Source organism: Leucopleurus acutus (genome assembly GCF_964270905.1).
Source record: "Leucopleurus acutus genome assembly, chromosome: 2".
Classification (NCBI taxonomy): Eukaryota; Metazoa; Chordata; class Mammalia; order Artiodactyla; family Delphinidae; genus Leucopleurus; species Leucopleurus acutus.
The window spans coordinates 60,983,684-60,996,927 of record NC_139143.1 but is presented as its reverse complement, the minus strand read 5'-3'; the positions used below and the strand labels follow the sequence as shown (position 1 = coordinate 60,996,927).

General features: G+C 40.4%; 1 protein-coding gene across 1 annotated transcript in view; it reads left to right on the top strand.

The window, feature by feature from the left end:
• PAPPA2 (pappalysin 2) overlaps positions 1-13,244 on the top strand; it is a gene marked incomplete at both ends in the record, with an annotated part of 281,829 nt that overhangs the window by 238,851 nt on the left and 29,734 nt on the right. Inside the window, one exon of the mRNA XM_082865530.1 lies at positions 5,721-5,792. Coding sequence (XP_082721656.1) covers positions 5,721-5,792 — 72 coding nt within the window. The remainder of the gene's footprint in view (positions 1-5,720; positions 5,793-13,244) is intronic.

Below are 13,244 nucleotides of genomic sequence, written 5' to 3'. Positions count from 1 at the left end.
TTGTTTTCCCAAGTTGGTCCCCAAAGGATTAATAATTCCTTAAATATAACCAAAATGTTTTAAGAGGAAGAGAAAAGCAGGAGGAAAAAAAGAAGATAATAGTCACAGTTTCCCACTATCTGGTCTCACCCTCCAGTCTGTCCCCTCATCTCCTAATCCTCCCCCTCCCCCCACCCCGAGTGTCCTCTTGATGGGTGCAATTGTGTGTAACAGCTCCAGTGACACTTGCCACACATCACGGGAGAACAAATCCCTCAGACATGAGTCATGAAAAAATCTTCTTTTTCATCTGTTTAAAACGTGGCATTGTTCCCTCTCTGCTTGAGTAAGTCTCAGGCATCAATTCCCTCTTCTCTAGAGAAGAGTAGACAAGAGTGTCTTGGAGGATGGGGGAAGAATAACCACAAAGTATATTGCAGGGTAATGTACTATGGTCCAAATAAATATGCAAAATAGTGCTGTATTTTATTTAGGGCTGCATACATATATGGTAATAAGGAGGTCATCACAAACCTGGGCAAGGAGCAGAACTTTGTGATCTGATGTGATTAGTAGCCCATTCTGTCAAGTAATTATTCCTGATAAAAAAACAATTGAGCAATTTTGTATTAGACCTTAATGTTGGCTAACCATCAGTCTTGTGACCTTTAACAACACATTTAACCAGGCAACAGCCTTCATACAGCCCTATGACCATACTAATAACCCTTAACTGGTTTTCTTTCCCCCTTTCCTCCCTCCCTTCTCTCTCTCTCCCTCCCTCTCCCTCTCCCCCCTCCTTTCTCCCCCACCCCATCTTCTCCTTTCCCACCTCTGCTCTCCCTTTGTTCTTCCTTTCTTCTCTTTTTTCCCTTGTTTTTTTAAAAAAATTTAAAATAGTCCAACCAAGAGGAAATCTTTAAACTGGTTTTCTCATGAACTTTTTCTTTTTGAAAAGTTTAAAACAAATCCTTGGCCCTTAGTTTTCACAATTGATTCATCTGAGAAGTGGCTTGCTAATAGTATAACAACTATAGTTACAATTATATACAAATGTATAGAAATAATAATTTTAAAATTCAGAATAGTTGTTATTAATAGGGAGGATGGAAGGAGAATGATGTTGGAGGGACATACATAAGGGACATTAATTGAATCTCTAGTGACAGACTCTGGAAGCAGATAAAACAAAGTGTTATGATTTGATAAAGCTGGGCAGAGGATATAAGGTTGTTTTTTCAATTATTCTCTATAGCTTTTCAAATGTAATATATAGGATTATAATTTGTCAGAAATATTCCAGAAAATAAGAAAATCATATTGAACTGTTAAACGATAAACTGAGGCATATTAAATATTTTAAGAGTTTATCTGAGCAAAAAACAATTCAAATCGGGTAGTGCCATACTGGGTTTAGGAGTACTCCACCAACAGCAGCTGGGGAGAGACTTGATTATAGAGAAAAGGCAGAAGCAAAGTAGGGACATTATTGATTGGTTATCGCTTAAAGCCAAGTTGGTTGTTCATGACTGATTGCCCTTTGGTTTCAATTGCATAACCTTGAGACATTGACAGGCTTAGATTCTGCTTTGCTTCCACAGGCCACCGTGGCATTAGAGCCACCTCAGTGTAATGGCCTCCTTGTTTAATTAATTTAACACACCTCACCAGGAGCTAGCCCTTCTATGCCAACTTCTCACTAGTTTTCCTCCCATTTCACTTTCCTCTTTCACCTCACTACCACAAATGTGCCCATAAAATGTAGGATCTGAAAAACATTTAAAATTTTCCTCCAATTTTGATCAGTAAGTAGTTACTCAATTAATTCTATATGCAGATCTTTTCATATGAGATGAGTGACTTTCATAGGCCAGAAGATAAAGAAGAAACCTAAAGGTACAACAACCTATTTAACGGTTGACAAGTACTTGTTGAACGTTGTCTCTCTCTAAGTCACTGAAATAAGATGTGTGAGTGGGAGACAGTCCCTATTCTCAAGGATTTTGCAGTTTAGGAAGGTATATGACACAGTTACCAGAAACTTTTGTAATCTGTACAGAGATCAAGGAGGTTGCCAGTCTGAATTAGTCTTAAGACTGAATTATAGAATATTAAAAAATTCATTGAGATGGGTATTGCCAAATCCCACTATCATGAGCTTATTGAACAGATGTAGTTGCACATGTATGAAATGATTTATACATAAGCTTTGTTTGTTAGAGCAAAAGACTGAAAATGACTTGAATATCCATTAATATGGGTCTGATTAAGTAAATTAAGGTACATCCATGAAATGGAATAATATGCAGTCAATAGAATGCAGCAATCCGTATACCATCAAATGAACAGAACACCAAGAAATACTATGAAGTAAAATAAAGTTAGACAGTCACACAACAATAAACTAAAGCACTAAATAAAATTATAGTATTTCATACTTTGTGTGAGGAAATAAATAATTTTATATATGTATGTATGTTCATAGACTATCTGTAATGACATAAAAAAGAACTAAAAATAGTATGCAGGAAATTGAGTAGTTGGGGAGATTGTGTATCCTTTTATGCTTTTTAGATTTTATACTGTGAACATGTATCACATAATAATAAAATTAAATTACATAAAAATACAAAGATGTAGGGGAGTTCCCTGGTGGCCTAGTGGTTAGGATTCTGGGCTTGTGGCCCAGATTCAGTCCCTGGTTGGGGAACTGAGATCCCACAAGCTACATGGTGCATCCACAAAAAAAACAACAAAGGTGTAAAAAATAAATTGGAAATAATAAGAGAAAAGAGCACTGGAGAATGTATATGTATAGCGGATTCACTTTGTTATAAAGCAGAAACTAACACACCATTGTAAAGCAATTATACTCCAATAAAGATGTTAAAAAAATATATATATATAAAATAAAATGGAGGCCCACTACTGATGCAGAGTAGAGATGTAGAGGCTAGTACTACAAATGGAACAGTGATGAAAAAAAGACTGGAAAGAGAGCTATCACAAATTTCACAATAAATGGTAATTGCAGTTTGCTTCAGCAGAGCAAAATGAAGAAGCTGTTATGTGAAAAAAAATGCACATGTATTGTTTCCATCAGATAACTATTGAGTAGCATTTCCTAAAGTGAGTTCCACAGAACATTAATCTGGAGAGATGGTCACAAAAGAAAACCAAAAGCGTCTGTGGTTAAAAAAAAGAGCACTGGAGAAAAAGAATTAAAAGTAAATACAGACAGACTCTTTTTCTTTCTTTCTTTCTTTTAGGTTTTTTTTCTTTTGTTTGCTTTTTTCCTTTGCAATGTATTTTTAGAATTTCTCAAGTATTAGAAGATCAACACTGCTGCATGTAGAAAGGTGGTGGATGGAGTAGAAGGAATGAAGGGCATAAGAGAAACTGATCCAGTCAGTTCAGAGTGTTCTGGCAAGTTCTGGCTGTGGTCGTCATGTGAGGGTGCTGAGGCTAAGTTCCCCTTCATGTGGAGGAATTGATGTACTTCCAGCTACCTCCCCCCATAGACTTTGAGTTCTTTGAGGGCAGTGACAGGACTGGTGGATCTTCAGATCCCTCTTGCTCCCTGAGGAAACTGGGTCGTAGTGAGTGCTACATTTAGTCTGAATTGAATGACTGACTGACTAGGGTGGGGACTGGGGGTCCTTAGTGGATTCAGTGCATGAGAAGGAATAAAGTTGCCATGTATGTGCATTTCAAGCGTTCAAATTACTGCATTTTGCCATTACCATTATCTGGTAACAAAACATTCAGAAAAAAAAGAAAAATCCAGAAAGTTCCAAAAAGCTGAATTTGCTGCTTTCAGGCAACTATTTCCATAGCATTTACATTGTATTTACAGCCATCTCCATAGCTTTTACATTGTATTAGGTATTATAAGTAATCTAGAGATGATTTAAAGTATAAATAGGATGTTATATGCAAATAGTATGTCATTTTATATAAGGGATTGAGGAGCCTTGGATTTTGGCATCCGCGGGGGTCCTGGAACCAACCCCCTGTGGGTATCAAGGAATGACTGTATATATTTGATAATTCTTTTTTTCTCTTTTAGCGCAATGATATTTTTATTTATTTATTTATTTTTTACACCTTTATTGGAGTATAATTGCTTTACAATAGTGTGCTAGTTTCTGCTTTATAACAAAGTGAATCAGTTATACATATACATATGTTCCCATATCTCTTCCCTCTTGCGTCTCCCTCCCTCCCTCCCACCCTCCCTATCCTATCCCTCTAGGTGGTCACAAAGCATGGAGCTGATCTGCTTGTGCTATGCGGCTGCTTCCCACTAGCTATCTGTTTTACGTTTGGTAGTGCATATATGTCCATGCCACTCTCTCACTTTGTCACAGCTTACCCTTCCCCCTCCCCATATCCTCAAGTCCATTCTCTAGTAGGTCTGTGTCTTTGCAATGATAATTTAAGCAAGTCGCCTTCTACATTATTACAGTATAGAGTTTTGAATATCAAAAAAATTTTTTAGGGTTTACAGTATTTATTGCCTCTTTAGGGAAACTGTGAAGGAGGACTTTTAGTTTATAGTAATATAACTCCAGAAAAATACTGCAGATGCGCATTTGCATAACTGACTCTGAGGTATATACTCATATACCTACAGCTTAATATATGCAAATGTCTCCAATCTGATCATTGTACAGTCTTAGCATTCTAGAATGTATAATTTTCAATTACTGGAGTGCTGTTTTATGTAAAACTCATATCTCACAATGCATCATTTTTCTTCTGGTTTCCCTGAATTTCTATTGTACTGAATTTAAAATGTGAGTATGAAAGTCCACAAATGGGTGGATTGGTAGCAGGTTATAAAGAGAACTTCTTTTTCTCTTTGAAACATCTTTTGGGACTTTCTCTTTTCCTGAAGTGTATCTTTTGAAATCTTTAAATTAAAAGAAAAAAAACTCCATGAAAATGAGTTATTATTATTCATAAAGAGTAGATGACTACTTGTTTAAAGGCACATCAGGAAATGGTCATTGGGCCCTGGTCAATGGTCAGAGAAGGTCACCAGTGTTTTAACACAGACACATTTTCACACTCTCACCATCTTAATGTTGGTGCCATTTTGAGTCCTGGTGGTTTCACATTAAGCCTATTTGTCCAGTGCGTAGACCCTCTTTTATTTCCCACAAGGAGGGCATAAATGGTGCTAACAGGAGTTGCAGAGAGTGCAGTTTGGCCCCCACTCCTTGCTTGGGCACTCACATCTTGTGATCTAGGATTCCTGAGATCCATTTTTAGTTCAAGACTCTTCTTATGAAGCTCTATTTCTCAGCCTTTAAAACTCCATGGTCTTCCCTGATGAACACAAGCCATCTCACAATTTCTTGTAACTTTATTTAAAATTTCAAAACAAATGGAACCAATATTATGCCTAGAGCCAAATTAAAGTCATTTTAGTATTGAGGATGCTGTTTTTAACCACACCTACACCATTCTGGATTTGATAGCTCATGGGGGGTGAAGATGATGAAGAGAATGAAAGATTCCCTCCATTAAGAGATTCCCCCTTGGCTTCACCTGGCAGAATTAGCAGTTCCACGGGAAAGACCAGACCATGGCCTTGGACCTCTTCATGCAGCACAGCCGGGGCTTGCTCCTCAGGGAAGGGGTGGGGCTAGTGGGGTAAGCTCAGGATTTGCCCCTTCTCTCACTGACCAGGTGTCTTTGCTTTTGTTCTCTGTTCTTTCCGTCTTCCCCTTCAGAGCATCGTGTGCACCGGGCGGCGTCAGTGGCACCCAGACCCCCTCCTGATCCACTGCATCCAGTCCTGTGAGGTAAGCCACCTCCCCTCCCCTAGACGCAGACCAGAGCTCTCTGTTCTGCTCACCTTATGGAGACTTGCGTCTTTCTGCTTCAGTATTTGCCCTTTCCCAGATCCTATGTCCTTCGTGTAATCTCTTAAATTTAGCTCCACAATCCCCAAATTACAGATATTAGGATTTCTGATGTTGCCTTTTTTTAAAATTTTAACAAAATCTCCAGGGTTCCATTTTAAATGACTTAATAAAAGTTAAAAGCAAGTCAGAATTATTTATGGTTTGGGGATTCTCTAACCGGGCCTCACTGGAGTTTAGTTAGATCAGAGTTTTGCAGATCAGTGGCCCACAGACAGGGGTTTGGCCAGCTCAGTGTCTAAAAACAATTTTGTTTTGGTTGCTAATGCTTGAAAATTGGGATTTTCACATAAAATTCATATGTGTGTATGTAACTTTACACACACACACACACACACACACCAAGTAAAAATAAATATAAAACTCTTTGTGCAAAAAAAAAAAACAAGAATATCTGACAACCGTGGGCACAATTAGCTGCTCACCTACTGGGCTTCTCTCATTGACATCAACTGCCTGGGTCATGCAGGCATCTCTGTTTCCTACCTCTGAGGAGGTCCTGTAGTCCACTGTTGATTAACCCAAACTAGACCTTTACTGCCTCAAGGAATCCTGTTTACTTCTCACACAAGGCATTCCCCTAGCAGTGGGGGACTCAGGGGGATGTGAATTCCTTCACTAGATTAAGAGGAGTTTTTGCAAGGAAGAGTCAAGAATGAGGCAGAGCCTTGCTGAGGGAGATTGACCCAGGAATCCTGACATGGGAGATATTACACACACACACACACACACACACACACACACCATTTAAGCCCTCTCACCCTGGGAATAGCCAGTAGCAGATACAAATACTGTAGTCTCAGGCTAAAGTTAGGCTTTGTCATCAAAGTCTTTCACTGGAAGTAATTAAGCCACTTAGCAGCAATGCTCAATAATTCTGGCTGTGCCTAATGCGCTAGAGAGAGCTGTTTAACTTGCCCTTGACTTCCAGCACCCTCCCCCCACATACACACCCAACCCACATGCCTGTTAGTCCCTGGATTCTCCTGTATACCTGTTTCTTGTATCTAATTCTGGGAAACTGGGATCTACATGAGGCCAAAGAGGGGAAAATTGTGGGGTTTCAGACAAAGGGAAAACTGGGTGAGGAAATGATACCAATAAAATAGCATCCTGAGAGTGCATCAGGAAAAATGCTAGCATGGAGTGTGCTTTGTTATGGTGTGGGCCAACAAAACAGCTCATCTTCTGCCATCATTAGAAAAACAGATGGCAGTGGGGTGGGGAGGGGAGTGAGTGACTCATCCACTGGGCAGGGGGTAGCAAGGGGGACGAGGAGGCCAGGGAAGGAAGGAGATAAACAGACAGAGGATTCGAGAACTTTGGCGAGATCAAAGGGATCCTGAGAATTCCCTTCTGTGGCTTCCAGGCATGATCGCAAGAGGGAGGGTGGATGGCAGGGCTTGGAGCTGGCTTCGGTGTTTCCCAGGAGGTTACAACACAGAGCTTTCCCCATTTGTCCTCCCTCTGTGCTACACCCCAGCACATGCTCTGGATCCCTTATCCAGAGCTTCCCAGGCTTCTTTCAGCCCCTTTGTTGGCGTGACAAGGAACAAACCTTCATTCCCTCTTATGACCCCTCTGCCCAGCTGCTATCGCACAGCTGAGGCTTGACGACCACACACCTGTTGGTACCCACACTCCAGGGCTTCTCAAAGCATGGCCCCTGGACCAGAACAAGTGGCATCACCTGGGAACCTGTTAAAAATGCACGTTCTCAGGCCCCATCCCAGACTTACTGAATCAGAGACTCTGGGGGTGGGGATCAGCCACCTGTGTTTTAACAAGGGCTCCAGGAGATTCTGAAGACGGCTTGTTTGCAAACCACCGTTCTGGTCACTGTGGGAGCAGACAAGAAGGTTCCTAGACTCTGGATCTCTAATTTGAAGCTTCTTTGTCTAGGAATAATTTTAGCCTACATTATTCATTCACATTCTGATTATTCTGCAGTATTTCCTGAGACTCTCTGGGTAGGACAAGATTTGACAGGACATGATTTTGCTTCCTGTTTCCCAGCAAAGGCTAGGAAGAGAAAAAAAAACCTTAGAGGGGTGGACGGGAGGAACAAAGAAGAAGAATCAATACCTGTAGAAAGGGAAAAGGAATTGTGCAGAGTGGGGCGCATGGGGAGAAGGAGAAACAATTCTGAAGGAATAAGTAGTAAGAAATGCAGACAGGGAGGGCGAGGATGGAAAAGAAAGGACAAAAGCAGCTGAAACTGGCCTGTTCTAGGGGCAACTTGGCAGACACTTAGTTCTTTACTGGAAAAAAGTCAGCTAAATATATTAGGGAGAACCAAAGAGTGTCAGAGACAGACGGAGAGAAAACAGACCTGGATGCAAGATGAACCGAAGAGGGTTAGGTGGGTGAGAGCAAGTTTTAAAACGTGTGGCGCAGAAATCTGATACTTTGTACCCCAGTGTCTAAAAAGGGTTTTCTTTTTTGGCTTTCCAATAGCGAATTGAATTCTAAGATGTCCCCTTAAGACGTTCAACCTCATAAGAGTGAAGTACATCATTCTTCATTGGTCTCAGTACGCCGAGGCATTGAACCAATCCCCTCACTGTCCCACTTCACGCCTGTGTTGTGTCACTTCTGCACCTCTGTTTGTGTCCTATCCCCTTGGCCACAGAGTTTTAGCCTTCAATTCTCCACTAGCTATGCCTCTCACTTTTCTTTAAGAGACAGCACTGAAGGTTCCCTCTGAAACATCTTATGTAAATAATGCCATCTTCTCGTGGTCACTTACGCTCCCATTTTCTCAGGAGCACGCGTGTACCACGTATCTGGAGTCCAAACCTGTTCATGCCTTAAATTCTATTTTTCTAGTTGATTCTTGTGTTTCACCTTCTTGACCCAGACACTCCTTGTATTTTCTATTTCTTTTGTAATTTGCAAACAGGCAGGGAGTGGTCATTTGGTTGGTGGAGAAGTTTTGAAGTTAAACAAATATAGGTTCAAATCATGGGTCAGCTGAGTGGTGTAAGCCTTTGTGTCTTAATCTGTATTGGGAAGTGGGGGCAACACAGCCATTTTAAGGAGTTGTGATGAGGGATTAATGTGATAATGGACATAAATGTTTAAGCATCATGCCATTCCGGGTCCACAGTAGATGCTTATAGGGTAGTTATGCACTATTAACCACTCTATGAATGCTTACTGAATGAGTGCAGCAAAAGGCAGGGCAGAGCTGCTGGGTGCCTCAACGTGCTTAGATGCAAACTCTGAAGATGGGAAAAGGGAAAGAACAAAGGAAGAAGGGGGAACAGACCATTCCCTGGAGACCCTCTGAGCGCCACAATTTGCAAATCACTTGGAGACAGCTGCTGAATCTAATCGGTCATGAGGAGCTCTACTCATTCCTCCTGTTGCCCTCACTGGGGCCTCAACATCTCTCACCTGGGCTATTGCATTTGTTTCCTAATTGTTAACCCTAATCCCAGACCTGTGCCCATTAAAATTATAGACAAGCACACAAATAGTCAATGATAACTGTGTAGAAAACAAAGACTTATTCTGCCAATGCTTGGCCAATTGAGTGCACTCTTCCCAGTGGGGGGGGGGGGGTAGCAGGGAGGGTTGTCCTCATTTTGTGGGGTGATAATTGAAGTGAGCGTTCACTCCGTCAGTGAACACATTAAACCATCAGATCATATGTGTTATCTTCTTTTTCCTTCCTTCTTCCCTCCCTCCCTCCCTCCCTCCCTTCCTTCCTTCCTTCCTTCCTTCCAAAAAGTCATATTTATTAATTCTAACAAAGTCTACAGTCCTAGGTTCCATTAAACTAAGAACATCTTGTTCTCTAGGGAATGCAGCTGGAAATAAAGACCACACTTCCAGCCTCCTTTTGCATAGAAATGACTAATTTCCTTCCTGTAGGATGATTAAAATTGAGTGCCCATCAACCTACATTTTGGTTCTGCTTTTTCTGTGAGCACGTATTTCTTACAAGTTTGTTGTGCTTGTCAGCAGCCCCCCATTTTGGATTACAATTTCTGATAATTCTGTTTTTAACATTTTGAAGGTCCTTGTAGAGTTGTACTTTTTCAAAAAAAAAAAAAAAACGTGGGGGCAGCTGTGGAGGAGGACGGAGGTGGAATGATGTCAGAAGAATTAGGTTCAAATTCTGAGTCTACCCTTTTAGCTACGTGTTGTATCTGTCTGGCTTTCTCTCAAAACTCCTGTGAGAGTCAAGTGAAATAACTGATGTTAAGGTGCTATGTAAATTGCCAAATAATATAACATATTCGTAGTGGTATTGCCTAAGGAACGATATACATCACTATGTAAGGATGGGCTCTTATTGAAACAATATGTACATATTAAGAATCAAGAAAGAGTCCACTCACACCCAATTTATATCTTTATGAGTATTATATACTGCAGGTGGCCATGGTTAATTGATGTTATTGAGACTTCCAATAAAATTTAGAAAACTTTTAAAGATTTTTTTGGGTATTTCAAGTAAGTCTCTCTGAACATGCTACTATTTCTCCTATAAATTCTTAAACATACCCTTGTAAATGCCTGTCTTCTCACTTATCACATTATTTCAAGATTATATGACAGGTCTGTCCTTGCTACAGTCTGTGAGCTTCTGAGTTGTAGGATGTGTTTTATTCCTTTGAAAAACACAGACCTAGTTCTTCAATGACACCTGCTTCTACCCCTCTAAAGGCAGGGAGAGAGAGTTGAAGGTAGACCTTTGACTTTGAAAGTCTCGAATTGAGAACGATTATATTGGATTTCTGAGGAGCAGCACAGTGGAAGGAAAGGTAGGGAAGGAGTAGAAGGTGAAGGAGAGAATTACAACCCTGCCATGCATAGAATCAGAAAGCTTTGCAACAGGGGCAACCCAGAGGAGCCAGAGGAAGGCTGTCAGGGGTCCAGAGGCAGGCTTGAACCTCAGTTCCATCCCTTAGTACATGTTTCCTTGGGCAAGTCCGTTAACATCTCTGAATTTAAGCTCCTCAGCTTTAAAATCAGGTGGATACAATTTATCCTTTAAACTTGTTCGTCAGATACCTGATTCAGAAAACTGTGGAGATGCACCCAGGGGTGTGTCGTTTGGGAGCCTTTGAAGAGGTCGTACCTCAGGAGAATGTGAGTCATGCTGATTTTTCAGGAATAACTGGAAATATCCCTTGTTTCTGGGGATTTTTGCCTTCTGCATAGATTTTGATCTTTCTGTTAAGATTTGTGGCTTTAATGGTTAGCTTTGATTTCTTACTCACTGGATGGGTTGCATTTTGGAAATCTGTTGGCACCGTCCTTCCTTGGCTTCAGTCCAAGGTCAGTTCTGCTTTTGGTTTTTCTTCCATCCTCCTGGTTCTAGCTGGCAAGAGAGAACTCAGACTAAGAAAGGGTGGATATGAGAGTCAGAACATGATAAAGGACGAGCAAGCGCCTATTGTATGAATGTTCAGTAAACATTAATTGAATCTCATTTATCAGTCATACTGAGTGACTTCTGGTACTCACCGAAAAATTAATGCTTCTTCCCACTATCTATTATTCTAAGACAGTGGCAGGAAATACATATGTAGGTGCATATACATTAAGAGAGTGAGAGGCCAAGCTGATCTGGAAGAAGATTAGGTAAAGAATTGCTTAGTAAGACTCTTTGGAGTCCCTGTCCAATCATTTTGATGTTCTCAAAGGAATGAGGAGCTTACAGAAGACTGAAAGTAAAGCTATGTAGCATGTACCATTTTAAAAGAAAAGGGGGTTGAACAATAAAGCCTATGGGCCTGCAAGCTTGGTTTTTCTACTAGGAAGACTTCTGGGACAAACTTCTCTAAGTCCTGTATTTATAAGGGATATACTCTCCTTTTCAGTGTGATGTTTTGTGACAGAATGATTGGTCAAAGAGATAAAGGAGAAATCACTTTTTAAATTTAGCAGGTGTGTCATTCTAGTCCAAGCGATATACCCCTAATTTAAGAAGACACCTAAGGAGTTGACCACATGTTGGATCACTACTGTAGATTGTGCTGAACTGGGATGGTCCATCCAGTGGAAAACTCAAGACTTATTCTGGCCACACCTTGTCTTTACTCATTTCACATGGGCAGTGGACTCTGCTGATAGTTTTTTCTTTTTGTTTTTAAAGTGTGCTTAAGAATTACTTGGAGTGCTTATTTTTTGAATGTAGATTCTTAGGTTCTGCCCCTCCCTCCCAATTTTTACATATCAAGTCTTATGTGGAGTCCAAGAATTTGTTTTTTTCAGAAATACCCCAGGTCCTTCTAATGTAGGTGGTCCTCAACTGCACTTTGAGAGGCACTGGGCAGGAATGAATTAATACACTCAAAGATAATTGTATGCAATAGCATCCACATCACATCTTGGAGAAAAAGGTTCCATCTACCAATAGTTAACCATTTATCTAGTGGGTTCTTTTTTAAAAAATTAATTTTCATTGGAGTATGGTTGCTCTACAATGTTCTGTTAGCCTCCACTGCACAGCAAAATGTGTCAGCCATACACATACAGATATCCCCTCCCTTTTGGACTTCCCTCCCATTTATGTTACCACAGTGTACTAGGTTAGTTCCCTGTGCTATACAGCATGTTCCCATCAGTTATACATAGCGTCAATAATATATATGTGTCAGTCCCAGTCTCCCAATTCCTCCCACCCCACCCCTTTCCCCCTTGGTGTCCATACATTTGTTCTCTACGTCTCTGTCTCTATTTCTGCTTTGCAGCTAAGATCATCTATACCATTTTTCTAGATTCCACATATATATGTTATTATACGATATTTGCTTTTTTCTTTCTGACTTACTTCACTCTGTATGACAGACTCTAGGTCCATCCACGTCTCTACAAATGACCCAATTTCATTCCTTTTAATGGTTGAGTAATATTCCATTGTATATATATATATATACCACGTCTTCTTTATCCATTCCTCTGTCGATGGACATTTAGGTTGCTTCCATGTCCTGACTATTGTAAATAGTGTTGCTATGAACATTGGGGTGCATGTGTCTTTTTGAATTATAGTTTTCTCTGGGTATATGCCCAGTAGTGGGATTGCTGGGTCATATGGTAGTTCTATTTTTAGTTTTTTTAAGGAACCTCCATACTGTTCTCCATAGTGGCTGTATCAATTTACATTCCCACCGGCAGTGCAAGAGGGTTCCCTTTTCTCCACACCCTCTCCAGCATTTATTGTTTGTAGATTTTGTGATGATGGCCATTCTGACTGGTGTGAGGTGATACCTCATTGTAGTTTTGATTTGCATTTCTCTAATAATTAGTGATGTTGAGAATCTTTTCATGTGTTTCTTGCCCATCTGTATGTCTTCTTTGGAGAAATGTCTA